This window comes from Anas platyrhynchos, chromosome 3, assembly GCF_047663525.1.
Source record: "Anas platyrhynchos isolate ZD024472 breed Pekin duck chromosome 3, IASCAAS_PekinDuck_T2T, whole genome shotgun sequence".
Lineage (NCBI taxonomy): Eukaryota > Metazoa > Chordata > Aves > Anseriformes > Anatidae > Anas > Anas platyrhynchos.
Genome location: NC_092589.1, coordinates 4,938,369 through 4,959,347, shown reverse-complemented (window position 1 = coordinate 4,959,347; position 20,979 = coordinate 4,938,369). Strand labels below are relative to the sequence as shown.

Here is a 20,979-nt window from a genome sequence, read left to right as displayed (position 1 = left end):
ACTGGAGGCCTGCCCTGTATTTCTCTGTAAAGAATGAAAACTTGTAGGACATATTTGAACAAAGAGCAACTCCGAGTGCTATTTTGGATCAGTTGTACCACTCTCTTTTAATACCATGTCTTAATTCATGTAATTTTAGCTCCTCTTGTTTAGGCTGCCAGAATACAGGGCATAATAACATGAGAAATAGAAATTACAAATGTGGCTAATAAACAGTTTGCTCAGAAACCTCTTAGGGAACATATTTAATTACTTCTAGGTAAAAACAATCAGTTTGCCTAACATTTCCTCCCTGTACAAATGGATAGCACTGGAAAATTAGCAGCAATGTTTCCAACTCCTGCTCTGATTTATGGAGTTTGCTGTTTACAATGTTTCTATGTTGCCATAAAACTTAAATGCGGCAAATATGTGTTAGAATACTTTTTTTTTATGCTATGAATCCAAGAATGTTTTCCCTGATACACATGGTCACTGCTGCGTGCTCACAGTTACCTGTGGGCAGTGAGCAGAGGAACAAATGATTTATATGACTGCCAGTCTGCCCAAGGAAACACTTCCCCCCCCCTATGAGTGACACGACGTGACGTGAAATGACTAGAAATAGCAAACTTCAAACCAATTTTTTCCCCTTCAGTTTACGCACCTGGGAGCTTTACCACAGCTCATTTCACGGTGGGATGTAGTCCTGCCTTTGCACATGCTGTGTTACAGAGGTCTGGGCACATCCCAAACCCTAAACGCAAGCTGCTGGCCCTACCCACAAAATGGCTGCCGCCACCCCTTGCCGGGCACTGCAGGCCCCAGCCGTGACCTTCAGCCTCTGCCAGGGCCTGTGGTGGGGCAGGGGAGTCATTTGTCAAGCCAGGAAGATGCCGCCTTTGAGAATCCACTTATCCTGTGCTTTGGGGGAAAATTCTGAGAGGATTTTTGCTGGTTGCGGGTGCCTGGGTGTCAGGCATGGAGCCCTGTGAGGAGAGGTGCCGACGGGTTCCAGTGGCCCCCAGCACAGCCTGGCCCCTTAGCACCACCTCTGGCACAGAGGGGTCAGGAACAGCAAAATGGTGCCCAGCAGCAAGGTGTGAGCAGAAAAAAAAAAAAAAAAAAAAAAAAGAGAGAAACCCTCCTGCCAGCCCTGAGGAGAGAAGAGAAAAAGGGGGAGCAGGAGGCAGTGCAGCTTGAGGCAGGCACTGCCCTGCAGCCCCTCAGCACTCTGCAAAGATGCAACAGGAGACCCTGCACAGCACCGCTGCTTCACTGCTGAGACATAACTTCCTCGCTTACACCCTTTTCTATTATTTCTGGAAAGCCTTCTAGGCTGGGTAATAACAGTGCACAGGCAAGCAGAGGCTATTTTAAGATATTTTCATTATCTCTCTCAGAGAAAACTGCTGTCTCATTTTATGCCATCTGGAAATTCCCCTCACACAGAAGAGCTGTGGGATGCTGGAGAGGACCCAGCCCTGCTCTCCTCCCAAATTCTGACATACAAAGCACAAAAGATAAAACAGCATGTCTGCATCAGAGCTGGCACATCAGAGTACGTCCCATGGTGACAGGCAATGCAATGCAGTTACCAGTGGCGCAGGTGTCCTGACTTGGTTATCTGGTCCCAAATTCACAAAACTTCCACCCCACAGAGTTAACCCTGAGGAGCAAGAATTCTTGGGTTCTCTTCACACCTCCTCAGGCCAGAAGCACAGAAACAAATCTCAGTCCCTTACTTAAAAGCACTGGAACAAAATAGGCAATGAAATTTTCAACTGACACATAAGCATCACTAAAGGATGCCGAGCATCAATTATCTCATCAAGATCAAAGATAAAACCTTATCTGCACTAGTCTCAGCATCACTCAGTAGCAGACCAGATCTCTGTGAATGTTATCAAAAGTCATCTGCTTTCCATTGTTCCTTTTTCCTGTTAATGAAGGGATATTGGAATGGAAAAAAAAAAAAAAAAGAAAAGAAAAAGAAAAAAGAGTATATGGTCACATAGACCTTTTATCTGAGAAAAGAAAGAGCTTCAAAGGGCCAAGGGAAGCTAGTCGCTTAATCTGAAGTAGTTCAGAGCTACACCATCTTTGTTTTAACCTGAACATTTCTCCAAAATGGCTTCAGAGCAGAATGTTTATTGCACACTGCTGGCACTTACCTACTTTTACAACAATCTCAATTTTCCATTAGCACTTGCAGAACCATTTTGCTGTACACAGCAAAGTTATTACTTAACATAAGCACATACGTATTATGGAAGTTATATATGAATATTCCTGCAGTTTCTGTTCTATCAAGGTACCGACACAGTTTTTGTCACCACAGTACTTAAACACTTCTAGTACTCTTATAAAGTAGGGCTGAGAGAGGTGATCCTTCCCCTCAGTACCAGTGAGCTGTTGGGAGCACGGGGCCCAGTTTTGGCCTCCCTAGCAGAAAATGAACCTGGACATACTGGAGCAAGTCCATGGGAGGCCACCAGGATGGACAGGGGCTGGAGTGCATGGTACGTGCCTCTCCACAAAGCTGCCCAGTGAAATGGTAAGAGGCAAGTGACAAGTGGGAACACAGGAAATTCTAGGCAGACTTAAGGGAAACTTTTTCATGGTGAGGAAGATCAAACTGGATTGAACACACTGTGACTCTGCTGTCAGTAATGGGTGAGCAATGTGTGGGGATGAACCCTAAACATCTGGTAAGGCCTACTCTAAGAGTCTGGTCCCCAGTGCTCCCCGCTGGCACTCGGCCACTAGCACGTGCCACAGCCAAAAGCAACAGCTTCCCCTGCAGATTATTACAAGCCACTCCTATCCTGTTTACTTGTTATGAATCGTTTCAGCATGTTTTCCACAGCCTGATTAAATTGTGGTAACAGCTCATCTGTTCACAAGCGACCTGTCTATGTGCTCAGGTGCCTGACCCCCTTCCTCCGCCGTCACGCTCAGCCAGGCTCTGATGTGTAATCACCGGGCAGACCTGCTCCACAGACAGCTTAATTACAGCCACATGCTACTGGGGTCAACACAGAATTTAGAGATTGAACTGCAGGTAACATATGGCATAATTTATGATTACAGAAATATAATGGTGCCTTTCTGCCTCTGTCCCTGTCTGCCCAGTAATTTGCATGACTGGAACCCACGCGCAGCACATCAAGAACAACGCTTTCCAAGTGGGTGAAGGATGGCAGCAGCTCTGCTTTGCCACATCAATCCCTTGTTCTGGGACAAGCTGGCAATGCTCTCCCCATGGGATGCAGCAAGGGTATGCCCCAGCTGTGGCATGGACTGGCCCTCCTTGATGGTCTGTAGCACTCTGAAATACCAAGTGGATATTATCCTGTATGCAAACTAACAGTAATGTGCTAATTATGCAGCTTTGCTCTTCTAATGAAGCTGTCTTTGACTATACAGACTTGAACATCTATTTCATTTTTTTCTCCCAATGTTATTGATGGGATCTGTGGAGACAAAGACTAATCATCATTTTATGCTTTTCTCCTGCTTGTATAGTTATTAACATGACAAGGTGAACATTTTAAAAATTTCTATCTGTAAGTCATCTCTGGGAGGTAAAATCTCTTCTTGTTTTAACATGTTAACATAGTTTATTTACTGTGATCAAATGAAAAAGCTTTAGAGTCCTTCTAGCTACAGGTTACTCATCTGGACACGAGGTGCTCTATGTGTGTGTGGGGAGAAGCCCATTTAAAAGAAGCATGCTTTACTTTGAAATCACTCATTCAGATGCTACCAGATGCCAAGATGCAAATAAGTAATCTGACCACAGACTATTTGAATGTGATTACTTTTGATTATACTTTGGGTTCTCCTTTTAAAGGTCTGGTATTAAAATCCTGATCAGGAAAGCCAAGAAGCTCTGTGCTGAGAGTGCCTTACCAAGAGAAATGCAATGACTTTGGGGCTCTATAGCAGAGAACAGACCTTGCTCAGAAGAGGGCACGGTCGCATCTGCAACACCACCTAACTGCACTACACACCAGACCACAAGCTAACCTAAGTCCCATTTGTTTCAGTGATCTTCAATAAAGCCTGGCACATGCACACCTGCATGCAGACACTGCAAAAGAAAGGGTATAATACGCTATGTACTGATTATGAAAAGTAGGAAACTAATAATTTGTACAGTTCTTTTACTGTAACTGTTCAAAACTTCAGTAGCAGAATTTAATTCATGCATCATAACTTAGAAGTTCATCATCACCCCCCCCTTTTCTATGGTGGCACCTGACCATCAGCAACTCCAGAACTGCTGCCCAAGTGTGGAAATCAGTAAACCAAATCTGAGAACAACTCACTTCTTTTAGTCAGTATCTCATCTTCTTCCCTGCCACAGGTTTTATTTGTCCATGGCTATGTACACTAATCCTCTGCTAAGCTGCTCTGAGAGCACATTACTTGTATGCTGCAGGAGAAAAGCACAGGAGGAAAATAAAACCTCAAGTCAACTTTGGTAGGCTACCAGCAGCACAAAGTGCGAGTGCCCAAGTGACATATCTAACTAAGCCCTGAAATAGCCAGTGCAAAACTCCAGAATCTTTTGTGACAATCCAAAAGGATGATGCAAAATGGCTATAGCAGGCTTAAATATTAGAAAATAGAAAAACCAACATACAAGAATATGTGAAAATCTGGCTTTAAAATGAGTTTCATAATCTGCTGTGACTGAAGGAAAGACCTTATTCAAGACAGCATTCATCTTGCACATCTTGGGGGGTTCCAGCCTGAAGCAAGGGGTTAATTCTCCAATTATTTCACAGGATTAGAACTATTTTTTTTTTCCCCAGGAAATGTAGTGTTATTGTGAAGCCCATCCAGACATGCTATTTCATAATTAATCCTAAATAAAAAGTGAATTCTCTCCTTTGTCTAAATAGTTTGCTTTGGCTCAGCTAGGAGTGGCAATTAGCAAGACAGCCTCCCTGAACGTATTTGATCTGCTACAGAGCTTCCTGCTGCGTACCAGAAGAACAAAACTGATTTCACACAATCCATGGGGTTTATGTTGGCTGCATGTGCTATAATTAAAATGATCTTTTTTTTTTTTTCCCTTTCCTGAGGGCTTTGTTTATATGCTTGTGGTTTTTTGTGGGGAGGCATGCACGTACCCAATTTAGCAGTTCTGTTGATTTACACTTCTGCTCTTTACTGGCTCCCTTTGTAGTGTTCACTGTTTGTAGTTTGGTGCAGAAACTGGGACCCGTTATCATTTGTGTTATAGGTCCATTTTATTAGCAGGAGTAGAGGAACAGTTCCCATGGAAACGTTTCCATGCTTCATGGTGTGCTTTTCCTGGGATTTTCAAGGTTGTGGAGGGTGGGCTCTGGGGTGCTCTGGTGCCTTTTAAATGGGCACGTGCAGGAGTCTGTGAATATTTCCCCTTCAGTAGGGGGAGAAAAATAATATATTTTTAGATTATTTCCTCCCTTATGAAGGGTAATGCCTGTGAAAACAGAGCAGCTTGACAGCCCCATGCCACAGAGAGATGTTCAGCCGATTGCCACCATCCTGCCAACAAACCCGATCCCTATTCTGAAAGCCACCTCAAAACCCCGGGGAGTGTTTTCCTCCCGCTCCCTGCCTTGTACACTAAAGCCATGGGTGATGTTAGGGTTTGATAGCACTCAGCATACTCATCCAAGCCAAGCCATACTGGCGTCACCAAGGGTTGAGAAAAAGGATGCCATCACCTGCCTCTAGCTGAGGCATTTGAGCACAGAGAACACAACGCTACTGCTCATAGCAAACCCTACCCTGAGCAATCAACCTATCAAGAGCAATGCTAAAAACAAACAAACAAACAAACAAAAATACCATCACACAAGTGAAAACACCTTTTTTCTCACACAACCTCTTTCTCAAGCCTCTACTGTCGGCATAGGCATGGGGTGAGTTGCCCAGCAGATGGGTTACACCGCTGGGGGAATGAGCACAGCAAGAGATGCACCTACAGCCCACATCCTGGCAGGGCAGCTCCCTGTACACCTTCTCTTTTTCCTCTTTCTTTCCAGAGTCTGGGGATGGGTTCCCAATATTATTTTTTTCCTTTACTTTTTCATCTGAAGACTTATAAGTAAATTATTAAAAAAATAAATAAATAAAATTACTTCAGCCTATTCATAGCAGTGGGGAAAAACACCAAGTGAACTTCAGAACACAAACCTCACAGTCAAGGCCACTGCATTGAAGAGAGAATTCCGACAAATTCTTATTCAAGTGAAGAGTAATTATCATGTCCTAACAAACATATTCAATAATTCATTATTATTATTTTGGCACTTCTCTGTGAACCAGCTGTTTAGGAAGCAGTTTCAGATGAAAGCAAGCCCTGGGGCCCTTCCCCACCGGCTGGTGGAACAAGAATTACTGATGTTTGCACAAGGCTGGAGCTACCTGGAGCCTGGCCCTGGTCTGTCCAGAGAAGACCTCACCAAACCTCAGGGTATGTTCACACCCCCACCTCATAACCTCCTGTTTTCAAACAAAGCAACCAAAAAAAACCCAACCAACCAACCAACAACACCAAAAAAAAATCCACATCCACAGAATAAAACATGAAAGTATTGCAGAAAGTGAGCACAGTGTGGAAAAGAACAGCAAAGGTCACGTTAAATAGGGCCTGTAATTCTTTGGTCAACACATTTATATGAGAGGTGGGAAATACAACCTCAGCTCCTGTGCCTGGGGAAAAATGTCTGAAGTAATGCTGTAAATATGATCACGGTAAGTGGTGAAGTATCTGAAAAGGACAAGCTTCTCATCGTGTCCTGGAAATATGAAAAGGGAAACAGAAAAGGCAGAAAGGCTGACCCTGCAGTCTGATTTCAGAGGAGACAGCCACAGGAGCTAATTAAGTATCCAAAGACACTACAATCTTATTTTTCGTTCACCCCCTGTGAATATTTCTCAATCTTCTCATGACTCCTATGGAAGTGTTTGAGCTTTCTCAATTAAAAGATTCAAGTAAGGTTTGTATGTCTGGTCCATGTTCTCTCTCTGAGCATTTTTTGAACATGATAAAAATATTTTTTTTTGTTTCCATAGGGCTAATTAAAACTTGATTTTCATTCACATTGCCACTTGTGCATTGTCTGACCCTACACCAAAGCTAACAGGAGTGCTCAGGATTGTTCCACGTAGTCTCATGCTCCTTCATCAATTACTAAGCCTCCTCTCTGATCATTTTGTGAAGTGGCCCCACTATTTGCCTTCTCGTAACAACTGAAGTTTCTCTTCCACATTTTGAAAATTGCAGCCACACCATGCTATTTCTGGGTTAAAAAAAATAAATCATGATGTTTTATTTAAAAAAAAATAATCATAATGTGTCTGGAATCACCAAAGAAGAGGGGACAAAGGAATTAGAATAAAAGTCATTGTTAGCAAAAAGACCATTTGTTCTTTCCTCCTTGTACAGCTTACTGTATTGTTCAGATGGCATTTCCCAGAGCTGGCAACCCACACCTTGCAATTCACTTCTGGGCCACGCTGCACGTGCTAGGAAGTACCATAATCATGAGGCAGCCCAGCAAATGCCTGTTTGCTGGTTGATTAAACAATGAAGTGCCTCTATTTATTAAATCCGGGCAGGGCTGCTATCAAGTCAGCTGCTCTTACCTTCAGGTGTCTGGATGACCAGAAGTCACAGCCTGGGGATGTTCATGGCTGGGGTCCCAGGGCACATGGTTCACCTGAGCCTGGAAAACATGAATTTGGAAACAGTAAGAGGTCTTGGCATTATATATCTGGCAGCTCTGCTTGCTAGTCTGTTCTGCAGGATTTCAAAATAAAGGACAGTCTTGAAAAGATCTTTTTCCCCCGTTATCTCTACTATCTTTTTCTACATCAAACCGGTGAGATTAGTATAAAAATTCACAGTCTCCTGGGACTTCTTTCAGAGAGGGATAAAGAATTAAATGAACTAGTGTCCTGGCAAGAGCACTGTTTGGTGAGGAGGTACCCGATAGCGACACATGAAGCAGGACGTTACAGGATACACAAAAAGCCCGGAGGCATTTGGTGTTTGAGATGTTCGCAGCATGCAGCCGGTGCCTTCCCCATGCTGCAAAGCCTGTTTGGGCTGGCTCCCAGTCCATGCTCAAAATGTTAAAAAGGGCATGTAGGCTTGGAGCTGTGTTCATAAACACATCCATCAGCTGCAACCTTTGGGGAACAGGCTCTACTGAAACCATTCACTTGCTGAAAAACAAACTCCCTTTCTTTACTTTCTAAGCCTTATGCAAAACAGCCTTCCTCCACCACAGCAAGGAAAATCCACTCACTACATCTGCTCTGCAAGTGCTATTTAAAAGCCACTCGCGTAGTGAATTTTATAGCTCATTCATGCTCAGCTCAAGAGCTGAGAATGGCCCTGTGACAACATGTGCAAATTTTCTACTGATACAGAGTTATGCTAAAAACAACTGATCGAGGAATCCATGAGGTTGGGCGTGCTTACATTTTACTTTAAAACACCAAACTGTGTGGGCAGCAAGCAAGACAGACAAGGCAAGGGTCTGTGACTACTACAGCAATCTTTACTCTTTAGTGCAGAAAAATATCAGCAGGCTAGAGGAGCCCCAACAGCACTGACCCTCTTCCCTATGCACTGCCCACAATTTCCTCTTAGCAAGCTGTATTTTTAGCAGACCTCACAGGATTTAGTAGCTGCAAGATACTGATTGCACGAGCTGCTTTTTTTTCCAGGAGAGTTGGTGCAAGATGGTGGGACACAACCAGCCTCCCCCAACACCACCAACACACTTACACTGCTTACCTGAGGAAAATGGCTCCAGGAGCTCCACGTTGCCCTGTCCTTGCCCAAAGCAGCGCTGCACAAGAAGGGGGTTGGCATGGCCCCGCACAGGTGCCCTGGGGCTGCCCTTGCAGCACAGCTGGGGACTCAACGAGTCCCACCTGGGAGCTGCCACGCCGCTGTCTGTACATCAACGCATTCAGCAGCTGCTTCATTTAGCATAAAAGATACGAGCGTGTCCACTTACCTCGGATTTTTGAAGAGACCTGGAGAGAAGGTGAACAAAAATCCACCACATGCAGATAGTTTCTCACCCTAGCAAGAAACGTTTCAAACAGCTCCTTCAGAGCTACACGTGAGCCAAGCACCTCCCGGCTTCGGTCATTAAAGGAGAGCAAACGATGGTGAGATTCTATAATTTATTACCATTGCTAAGATGAACACAGATACTTGATACCCAGTCGTATGCGGAACTGTAAAAAAATAGTTTTAATACAGTATCAAAATTTACACAAGAGTAGTGTCAAAAGACCAGTGTCCCTCAAATTAGCCCCTGCACATACGTACTGCAGGCACAAGTACATGTTTTACATTTTTTCGTACATATATATATATAGATATATAGGAATACAACAATTTAAGTTTAACTATGCAAACAATATGTATGGGAGAAAACAACATATAAAGGCAACAGACGACCGTTTGGGCTGGGTTATACATATAAGAAATTATGCAAGAGTGCAATGCCTCGAAAACGGAAGGCTGGGTTCTGCATTTCCAACCCAAGGAGACGGAGCAACCAGGAGTTTTGCCCGAGAAAGCAATGCTGGATAAGAGGCCTCACATCAAATGGTACCAAGTAAAAAATAACAACAGAAACCAATATAACTACTGCTGCAAATTAACACACTTCTTCTGAAGACAGTTAGCAGATTTTACATCATACTCCTACACAACAAAAGATTGTACAGCAACCAAGCTACATTCCACTGCAAATAGCTCACGAACACCGCATGTTGCAAGCTCAGGGAGAAAGGATTTTGACTTGGGCTCAAATCGTAGTAACCAAGAAGAAACAAGAAAACCAGGAATTGTTGCATTCCTATTTTTCTTTTAAACTTTTATTAATTATTTTGATGCTCAGCTATGGTAAAAAGTTAAGCAACAGCAGTCACAAGCCTGTTGCACATTCATACATCAAACTATCATTGCTTTTAGATATACACAAAATACCTATCGTTGCAGTTCAATACACACAACTAGGATCATACACAGAGGTAAAAAATAAACTAAGCACACCTAGGGCGCCTTCTGGTCAAATCTCGGGCAATCCGAACAAGAGCTTTCTGCCTCATAATAATGAAAGACATGCTCCGAGTATAATAAAACCTTTTGCTTTCAAAGAATGCTACAGCAGCAAGAAAAGCTTTATTATAATGCAGTGCAATCTTTTAGGTTTTTATAGAGTCTTGTTAAATAAACCAGCGTGTTTGTAAATTAAACAGTAGAAATTAGCATCCTAGCAATTGGAAAACACTTTCTGAAAAGAACTCTGATGGAAATTCTGTTCCGAGACCTATAATAGTGATACCTAAGTATTCTGCTTGTTAAAGGGCTGTGAACATCAGACATCACGTTTTGCATCAAAGTAAATTGAAAAGAAAGCTATCTTCACTTTCATTTAGAAAGAAATTGTGTTTCACTACAAGTACTGTAGTTATGCTACACTACTGGCTGGTTAGGAGAAGGTATGGTCTTTTAGCACCTCCAAAGGCAGGTAGTCTACCAAAGCAAAAAAAAAAAAAAAAAAAAAAAAAGAACCAGCTGTAAATCGTCTAAGCCTAAGCACCATTAGCTGATACTTTAGATACTTTACAGACCTAAGTGTGAGTTGCTAAGAAGTGACTTTGTCAAAACTGCTGGGACCAAAGGCACAGTTTATCAATGTCTCTCCAGTCTGGTGGAAAATTTCTGTTAAATCTAGTGGAAAATTTGTTCAGATTTACCAGAGTTTCACTGTAACTAACGAAAATAATAACTTATTTAACTCCTGCAGAATCCCAATTATCGTTTAGTTAGGAATGGAAATACCTCAGTGCTTCTAAATGTGGCGCGTTGCAATGACGAGGCAGCAGTTCAGTAGCCAGTACACTGAAGCAGCAGTACTGGGGGGCACTGCACACCCAGCTCCTCCAAAGACCTCTGTGCAGCATCTCCACTGGCTCCCAGCGAAGTCTCGTGCAGCGCATGGAGCCACCCCGTCACCAGCTGGGACAGCGCTGGGGACACAGTCAGGTCATTGTCTCTTGCCAGCAGATCGAACTCTTTCTCTTCAGAGAGAGGATGTGCTTGGGGCCTGTTACATAGGTCCTTTATACTGATTTCCTGACAAATGTTGTCTAATTCCAGGGCACGACCCTGCAGCATCTCCAAGTTTCCTCCACACAACCTAAAGGGAGGGACAGAAAGAGAGCCCGTTAGCAGCGGGGGTGGCACGCGGCATGGATCCAGGCATGCATGCGGAGGCGCCCCGCGCTCCTTGCGCAGCCCATGCAGCACATGTAGGGGCAGGGGAGGGACACGGACCAGGAAAAGTGTTTCTCGAGAGATACAACATTCTTGCTGCACACGGAAAGCACATGCCTCTAAAAATGGTTAGAAATGGAGACGGATGAACTAGCACGTGCATCACCAAGGTGTTTTATGCTTCAGACACAAGGCTGAGGGCATTTACAGGCCTCAACTGAAACTTGGTTCCACGTTTCCCAAGCCACATCTCTTGCAGAACACAATTCAGAAGCACAAAACTCAGTCCAGAGGAGTCTAAACATTTCCAGTTCGATAAGCACAAAGAAGTTCTGCTCATTACAACGGATTTACTTGTTCTCTTAAAATCAGCAAGGCTTTAAAAGCGTCTGTTTTCATTCGTTCTTCCTCGAGCTCACAGGAATTGTGCATGTGGTCACTGTCCCGTACATGCTTGTGTGTTTTGTCCAAATGAGATCTCCCACTCGGTAAAAGTTACCCACCTTTTTCTTAGCAGGGACTGTCTGTTAGAAAGATTTCCTTCCTCTTACATCTGCTCCCATTCATGACTGCATAACACCCGCTTTACAATTATGGAATTAAAAATGCAGAGAAATCATACCAAAAAGGAATTCTGGAACGTGTTTTATAACGACTTAAAAAGAGATGTCCCAGTGAGAAGCAGGAGGATGAGCAGCTCGTGTTGTATCAGCGGGCACCTCCTCCAGGGCCACCAAGAGCAGAGGTGACCACCACCACACTGCGCAGTGCAATTTAACATTCCCTCTGTTTAATAATCGTCATCAACTAGCAACCAGCTAAAGTAGAACTACTACGAAACCACTCAGTCCCTGGAGCAACGCTACAACGTCTTGAGAAAAGCAAAAACTGATTTCCATTGCCATTAATTATGTGTATTTTAACAGTGCCTAAAGCCAAGGAGTGAAACACAGGTTGCGTTCCCTGGCACTGAACAAACGCAAAGCAGCTGGATCCTGGGAAGCTGACACCCTGAAAAGACACGAGCCCCAGTTCCTAGAGCTGTCAAGTTACGGCAGAACCACCCCAAGGTCCTACTGTTATTCTGTGCAAGGGATGGGAAAGCAGCCCCTTTGCGGCTGGCTTTGATGAGACAGGAGTTTCTGACATTTGGCCACCGACGCTCCTAGCCCCTAACCGAAAGGTGAGGCCACCTGAATGCCTCTGTGAGAAGGCACGTCGTGCAGATACGCCTTTCAACAATTTTCCTGGTCAATAAACATTAGGCAATATTTACCAAGCAGCTCATGCTGACATGAAAATAAACTAAAAGGTGACACTTCTTAAAGTTCTTCATTTCCAGCTGAACAAGTGACCCCTGATTGCTAGGAAGGGACAAAGGCATACAAGACAGCCCTGAAAAGCTGGTATCTTAAGCAGAACTGACAAGGTGGGGTCAAAGGAAACATCCGTGCCATTTTTGTGAGTAGGAAACAGAAATCTGTATCAACAACCACTTTTGCTCTGTGCAAAAGAAACCTGGATCTCGAAGGCATCACGGTAATTTTATTTGCCTCCTTTTCAGAAACACAGGGTGATATAAGCTAAATTTCTGCAGATTTATCATCAAACTCCCCTTCTGTGCTAGCAAATGTACTGTTCTTTGCATAGGCATGATAGCTGGACATATTGCTGCCACCTGCACACACGTTTGTTTGGCCTCCGCGTTGCATATGCATTTTGGATTTGCACATAAGCTTGCTTTCTTCTCAGCTCACTAGTTCAACGCTGACTTGTCACATGCAGCACTAATGAAATTACTTTGTGCTTGCAAGCACTCAAGAGAAAATGTAACACCTGAGCATTCCTGAATGTGTTTTAAATACTTTTGACAGAATATAAAGTTCAGTACCAAAGACTTCACTCAATATTTTAGCAGAAGCCTTTCCTGAACAAGGGATATGACGTTCTCCATAGCGTCATGGTGATTCACTTCTGGCTTCCTTCCAACACACCAAGGTGAAAGGATGGAGAAATCTCCCTGGAAGCCAGGTGGAAACCTGCCCCCTAACTGCAGACGGGAGCAGCTACGTTACCCGCAGGCAGCGGCAGCGTTTGATGGCTGCAGTACTTCATGTGCTGCATTAAATAATTGTGCTGATCTCTGGGCTCCCTGACTCCCCTGCCCAGCTACTGCACCAGCCCCACACAGCATATCCCACCTTCCCTTCGGCTCCCAGTCCCAGTGAGCCTTCTGCAGCCCTGTGAACACAACTTACCAGTCACCTGAGGAAAATCACGAAGAACCCCTCTCCATACTTAATCCAGACGTCCCTGTGCTTTGGAAGTACCTCCACACTCACTACCACATGATAAACTACCTCCAAGCCTGCTGCTATATATTGCTACGTTCTCCTAGGACACTGCAAGTGTATAAATACAAAGCAAAAACATTCTCAAATAAGCCGTGATGAGGTGGTGTAAGTACCATATGCACATCCTGAGGAGAAAATTCCCACAGCCATTATCTTGATAAAACGTTCATGAAGAACCACACAACATGAGTTATGCATCCAAATTGCATTTGGTACCCACGAAGACTATGCACCAAAATTATGGAGCCCCAAATCAAACTTGTCATCATTCCACTGCTTTCACAGGCAAAGCGATGCTGTGGCAAATGTTTCATGCAAACAAAAACCCGCAGCACATGAAGCTGGAGCAAAACAGCGAGCTACAAACTGGAAGAAACTGTAATGAGGATGCAAAAGAGAAAAGAAACATTATAATTAGTTCATCACAACTCCACTGTTCTTTTAACAGAGACTAGACGAATATAAGAAAAAGCAAAACCAGGGAGGAAATAACCAACTATTTTAAAGGTCTAATAATATACCCATAGTCAAATCGGACCTAGATCATAAAGTTGGAAGAAAAGGCAGCGTTTCAATGCCAGTGGCAGAGCCTTGGATGGCTGGGGAACAAAGGGACAAGGCAGAAGGACAAGTATATATTTGGGATTTACAAAAATGAGTTGATAATGTCAAGTTTAGCATACTAGCATTTTAGAAGTGGCTTTACTTATATCCTGAGAACTTTTATAGACTATTAAATATGTATTAGTTAAAAAATGCTTTTTACCCGTAAATTGCAAAGAAATAGCATGGGCAACAGATACGGGCCTTTAAACGCATGGGGAAACTGAGGCTGCCAGACTTCATGTTTGCCAAATTTCATTCTTCTGAAGGATAAATTCAGGTCAGCTGACTCATACAGTAATTTATCCCTAATACATTATCACACATAGAATTTTCTAATAAATACAGACCAACGTGTTAAAATTATTGTGTTCCTATTAAAACAGGCTCAATATGGCATACAAAATTAAACACTTTAGGCTTACACACACACTTCTCCAGCCACATTTTTTTCTGTCTCACAGAGGCAGTGAGAAGCGTCTTTACCAACCTGCTGATTTATGTTTTCCTGAGCTTCCGAGACAAGGGTATGTTTTAAAAAAGAAAAAAGGCATTGTAGCAATTTGTTTCTCAGCCACAAATAAGAGCAGTAGTATATTTAAGCTTTCACAGGTCCTTCCTGAGTACAGACATGCACATGTAACTGTCCAACTGCATTTAAAGATAATTAGACTGATTACAGTACTCTGCATTTCAGGGCAGGAGAGATCATTAGATCTTCCTGCCTGACCTCCCAGGCATCACAGGACACTCGCTTTTCTGCAGCAACTCCTACACTTAGCCTCAGACCTTGCCTCTGATTAAACGACACCTCCCGTTAATTTGCAGATGGCACAGTGGAGCTTGCAGTAGGCTACGCTGAACGCAGGACAGGAAAACCTGATGCGAGGTTTGCAGCTAAGCCTTTGCCCTTGGTTATTGGGGCAGTCAGATAGGATGTCTGGCATCACTCCATCAACACAGACCCTGGTCCGTGAAGAGCACGGACTAGCACACGCACATCCCCACACACAAGCGTGCACTTTGGTCGTGCACAACTCACAAAGAGGGAGAGAAACGTGCCCTGCCATACACAAGGGCTGCTAATCCATCCCTGGTGGTATCGCTGGCACACAGGGAACGATCCCACAGCCACCGGCAGCGTGGGAAGGTGGCCAAGTCGCAGCCGCAGCGCGAGACTCAGGGAATTTCTTCTTTCAAGCACTCTGTGACGGATCGGGTCACAGACGAGCCTCTACCAGACGGGCTGTTTGGCTCTTTGCACTCTTTCAGCCTTGCTTCCAGCAATGAGGGATTGACATGCAAGTTTTTTTGTTTCTTTTAAGATTTTACCTTTCTTGCTGTGTGTTAGGAGACTGCATAACACCGAAGTTTTGTAACAAAGCCCATCTTCCTCCTCCCCACCACTTTTTTTTTTTTCCCAAGAATCTAACCAGCCACATTTGTAAAGAAAACCCAGCTCCTGATTTGGGCTCATTCTTCCCCATGCATCTCATTCAGTTGTTTGAAGCACATGGCAGCTCTGCATTCCCCAGAAAGGCAGGATCCAGCCCCCGTGCCTCTCCTCAGCAGGATCTCCTCGCTGGCTGAGGACGGGCAGGTCGGGCAGTCTGTTTAGCTGACAGCTCACTTTCCATTTCAAATATAACCATATCATTTATATCTATTTCTGCCTGCTGCAATACCTCCTAGCAAACTAAAAGCTGAGATTTCACATCATATTGAACTAAATTCCATGTACCTCTTATCAATCCATTTCAGCAAGCAAGGTATCAGCCATTGTTCAAATATTTCACTTCCACTAACCAGCTATTACAGGCTGTCAAGAGCATGTTGTTAAATGTTCCATTCAGCAAAGTGCCTTTGCCAATGGGCATTTTAAGAGAACTACAAAAGGCTTTTTCCAACAGATACATGTGCTCTCTTGGCAAAATTACTTGGCATGGCTTTTTTTTTTTTTTTCTAGGCAACAGCAGGTGAAATACATGGGAGGTGCAGGCAGGACGCTGAGCGCTGCTCAGCAGCAGGGAGCTGGGTCACACCTCTCCTGGTTGAGGCGAGGCTGGCACTGCTCCCCCCACTCAGATGCTGGATTAACAGAGGTGAGGAGGCTGTGGTGAAGCCCTGCACCCTGGTTTGATGTTACAGGAAAGGATCTGATTGCTGTGATTTGCGCACAGGGCACCTACATAAACCTATGTCCACAGGCTTCATGGAAAAGGCAACGTCACCCAGCTACCTGCAGATGATCACCATCCACACAAGTGGATGTCCAGACGAGTCAGCAGTTCTACTGAGCTCTTCTGTGCATCTCCAAGAAGCTCCAAAAAAAAAAGAGTGAATCCCTACAGATGCCCCTTCCAGCTCTTCCCTGATGGAGTGCAAACCTCTGTCCTCCTAGTAAGCAGCATGTCCCTACGACGTCTGTGGAAGAGGGGAGTAACACCCGCTTAACCAAATGAATATTCAAGTTTAGCAAATGATGATAACACAGGTGAGAAGACTTGCGAGAAGCACCAGAAAACGATCATGTCAGAGCCCTGCTCAGGCTGCCAGGGGGTTGGATCCCTCCCCAGAGGAGCCTGAGGCACATGCACTGGGCTGTGAACTCAGCCTGGTGGTGATTGCCATCACCTGCTAAACCACTGCACCTCCGAACAGCTTTTGTAGTGTCATTAATTGCAACAGTTTCACATTTGTCATAGGTAAGAACTGGTGAATTTGCCCCTCTGAGTGTCTGCATTAATTGCTGTGTAGCAAAACAACCTAGGTCTGGGCAATCCAGCCCTGACTTCAGAGTAATTCCAGCTGCTCTCATGGAAATTTCAACAGAGACCTCAGGATGACGATGCATGGCCTTCAGCCCAAAGCTCTGCTATCGTTATGAGTGTACCACGCATGCTGGCTTCATGTCTGCATTAAAGGTTTTCTCTGTACGGGTTACAGCAATCCATAGTACTTCACTGGAGAACAAGTATGCATCCTAGACGAAGTAAAAGACTTGCTTATTCAGAAAAACACCGCTTTCATCTTCCAACAAAGGCAGTGCAAAGTGATTCGGAGAGAAGCTACAGCCGGCATCGCCCCCGTGGTGCCGGCCTGCCCCCTGCCCCGAGGAACACACAGCCCACAGATGCGATGAGTGACAAACAGAAAAAACAATCCCGCTGATGACAGCAACATCCCAGTGGTGCCCACAGGAATGTTGCCAGGACAATACAACACGAGTTGAGTAACAGACACGACGTTTTGCATGGACTGTACCGGAGAGGCGTTACCTTCAGAGCATTTACCACTGATTCAGACTGCTGAGAGGCTGAGCCATGTCCACTGATGCTAGCTGGCTCGTTTGCTGAGCAGTAACTCCCCTCCGCCCCTCCTGGCATCTTAATGGGATCCTTCGCAAAAGATTAAAGACTATTTAATAAAGAAAAGGGTTGGTAACTAATTAAAACATGTCATTTTTGTTATAATGCTGAGAAGCACTGACGGCATGTTTTACTCCAAAGTCACCCTCTTTCTGTACCACAGTAACCAACATCCCCGAGAGGCAGCTCAAGCACCACTGTTGAGCATCTCTCAAACACTCTGACCCTCAAGGGCATCTACCTGGAAAACCAGGGCATAGCAACACAATTTCAGTATGCTTCCTCACAGAAGTACTGTGAGGCTCAGAGAGACGATTTTGGCGCCAGAGAAAGGTTTCTGAGAACGTTTAACTTCAGCCCAACAATTTTGGAGGTCGTTATTCCCACAAAAGTCACAGAACCTTTTTAAACAGTGCTGCAGAGTTTGCAGTGCGAGCACAGCCGCAGCCGAGTGGGGAAGGAGCTGGGAGCAGGGAGCACTTCTCCCCCAGCTCTGGCTGCCCTGGGCAGTGCTCCCCCCTCACCTGGGCCGGGGTTTTGTCCCAAGCTCTGCCAACCCAAAGGGCTTTTTCTTCCCAGTCACAGCTTGGGAGGGTTCTGCAGGACACCGCCACACCAACACGAGGTGCCTAAACCCTTGCAGCTCAGTCACCTTGTGCTTCACAGGATGCAAGGCACTTTCTGGAGGGACCAGGGGGTAACCCGAGCGAGCTGCCTGCTCCGGTGGATGCTAAGAACAGGCTGAGCTCCGACAGCGCTGCGAGACCTGCACCCACACAGCTGCTGCCGAGGTGCTTGCAACCTGACCTGCTCTTCTGAGGGCATCCTTCACTGTCACTCTCCATGCAGATTTGGGTTTAGAAAATGAGAAAGGTAAAGGATAAGAAAGCAAACATTTCAAAGCGAGAGAGGAAACTTCCCTTTCGTACGGAATCAAACACCGCAGGAAACATTAAAAAATAATGCAGCAGTAATTCCTGCAGGAACACATGGGAAATGCATTTCTGAAAGAAACTAATGGCAGTGGAAAGAGCCTCTGATCAGAATCAGTGCCCCCACATGCACTCATTTGCCCTGCTGAGCAGCACACGGCACGTCACACTCTCTTTGGGGGTGTGGGGAACCTAAACAATAGGAAGGATGAAGGCGGATGGGGGAGAAAAAGGGAACAGAGATGGCATGAGGCTGAATTTCACAGATCCCGTCTCCCCTGTCCAAAACAACTATGTGAGCTGCGCAGGACCTTGTCAGGACACAGCGTTTGGAAGCAGCGCCGAGGGAGAGGCACGACCCCGGGCACATCGCAGCTACTGAGCTCAGTAGGCTCGACCCCATTGCTCTGCACCCAGACTGCAGGGCTGAACCCCACCTGTTCAAAAACCCTGAAAGCAATCCAAAACATAGAATGCTACACGTGCTAAGCCCACGGAAAAGATATCTTGAGTCTGAATATGAAACCCGCCTTGGTACACAAACTTGTCTTGTGGAGCCTCCCTCCCGGCAAGCAGTGGCTGCGGCGTGAGCCGGGGGTCTCAGCCCGGGGCTGAGCAGCACGCACTGGCACTGCATCGTCCCGCAGCTCCCCCCGGCAGCGGCTGTTACCAATTTGCTGTGATCTCCGGGGGAGCATTAGGACTCTTCTTCGGGAAGGATTTATAGATCTGTCGGTGACTGGGCAGGCTTAATGCTATACTTTGGGAAAGGAAATGAAAGAGGAAGGAAAAGGGGTAATAAAGCAGATTGGAGCAATTCTGGTTTGGGAGAATTTCCCTCAGTCAGCTTTGGGGTTTTCTTAATGAGTCAAAGCATTCTGATTTTATTTTATTTTTTACTGACTCCAGGGCCAGCAAAGATTTTATGCAATTTTGAATTGTAAAATATAAATATTGTTATCAAGATGCTGGGAAAATTGGTGCAGACTGTGTACCTAAAGCAACTTGAATTTGAGAAAATCACAATCCTGTGACTTGTGCTGCTGTCAAGAGCTCAGGACCTCCTCCAGGCACGTCTCCTCCACAGCCACTTCTGCGCCACAGGCAGCACACTTCTGTCTCCCTTGGTGAGGACGGGGAACTTGTTGTGCACACACTGCTTTAAGCAGCGTTCTCAACACGTTGGTAGGAGACTGAAAGTTAGCACTTGCCCTCTGGATTACCTGCTTCCGTCCTTGATAAGAGACATAAGCTTTTCTTAAGAAGTAAGGCCTTGCAGCCCTGAAGCCCCATGCTGCAGCTCAGGGACTTCTCATCCCAGTGAGGCCACCCCACAAGGGCGGCAGAGCTTCTGCCTTCTTTGGAGGAAGCTTGTTCCAATGGGATGTGGCACCAGAGTGAGCATGGGTCTGTTCTTCCTCCCGAGGTCCCTCGAGTCCGCAGACATTGCAGCATTGCTGGCGGCATTATGAGTTTCTGAGGCAGTGAAGCAAAACAAGAGGAAGAGGCACTTTGCCAATGTGGTGATGTCTGAAAACAAGATGCCTTAGGAGACTGAAGAGTGTGCTTTTCAGACCTATCCATCAGAGCCGCCGCTTGCCAGCGGGGAGTATGGCAGCGCTTATCCTTCCTGCAAAACTTGACCTGAGTTTCCCTTCTCCACCACTGCCTGACCCAGATCACATCTGGACCCTGAGCAGGACCTTGAAGACAGGAGCAGAAACCTGTTCCCTTCCTCCTCTCTGACCCCACACAGCACTTGCACTCAGCCACTCAAAGTAGGCACCCCACGTGCCCACACGTTTTGGACAGATCTCCTCATTCATTATCAAGGAGCGAAGCTGTGGAAGTGGGACTGAATCAGCCAGAAAGGATCAAGTCGTGGCTCCATTGACTTTAAACAACGTGAATCATTCTAAATAAACAAGGCTACACAAGGTCAACATCAAAGAATTGACTTTTTTTGCTCACCCTACACTGCCAGCCTTCCCTACTGCCCCTGCCTGGCCCTTCTGCCCAGGCTACAGCAAGCTTTGGACATTCCTTCCTCTGAGCCTAATGTGTCCTGTGTGCAGGTTATGGGGCTGCAGAAAGCACTGTCTGAAGCAGGTAAAAACCACAAAATATCCTCCGTACATTTTGCCACAGAGTTAAGAGGCAGAGAAGTGCAATCACTAAAACATGCACACCCATTTTCTGTCGTAAGTAGATCTACAAAACATCCAACGCCAATATGCAACTCTTCAGTGAATAGGAAGCACAGGAAATCTGACTCAACCCCATAATACCACATTACAAAAAAATCAGATGAATGGAAATCCAGCATCTCCTTGCACTGCCTGCGAAATGTTAGGGACGCTCAGGCCATGCCCCTACAGCGCCAGAGGCAAACCCTGCGCTGGGCCCTGCTCGTGGGCACAATAAAG

General features: G+C 45.3%; 1 protein-coding gene across 5 annotated transcripts in view; it reads right to left on the bottom strand.

The window, feature by feature from the left end:
- Nucleotides 1-10,987: 10,987 nt before the first annotated feature.
- Nucleotides 10,988-20,979, bottom strand: part of CCDC85A (coiled-coil domain containing 85A) — a 185,526-nt gene continuing 175,534 nt past the window's right edge. For 2 of the 5 annotated variants that reach the window (XM_027453256.3, XM_021271949.4), the window contains 2 exons: nt 17,532-17,651; nt 10,988-11,219 (listed from right to left, as the gene is read on the bottom strand). In XM_027453256.3, the coding sequence (XP_027309057.2) occupies nt 11,130-11,219; nt 17,532-17,651 (210 nt within the window). In that variant the 3' untranslated portion in view covers nt 10,988-11,129. The remainder of the gene's footprint in view (nt 11,220-17,531; nt 17,652-20,979) is intronic. The other 3 variants (XM_072035092.1, XM_027453259.3, XM_038175790.2) reach the window with 2 other exon arrangements.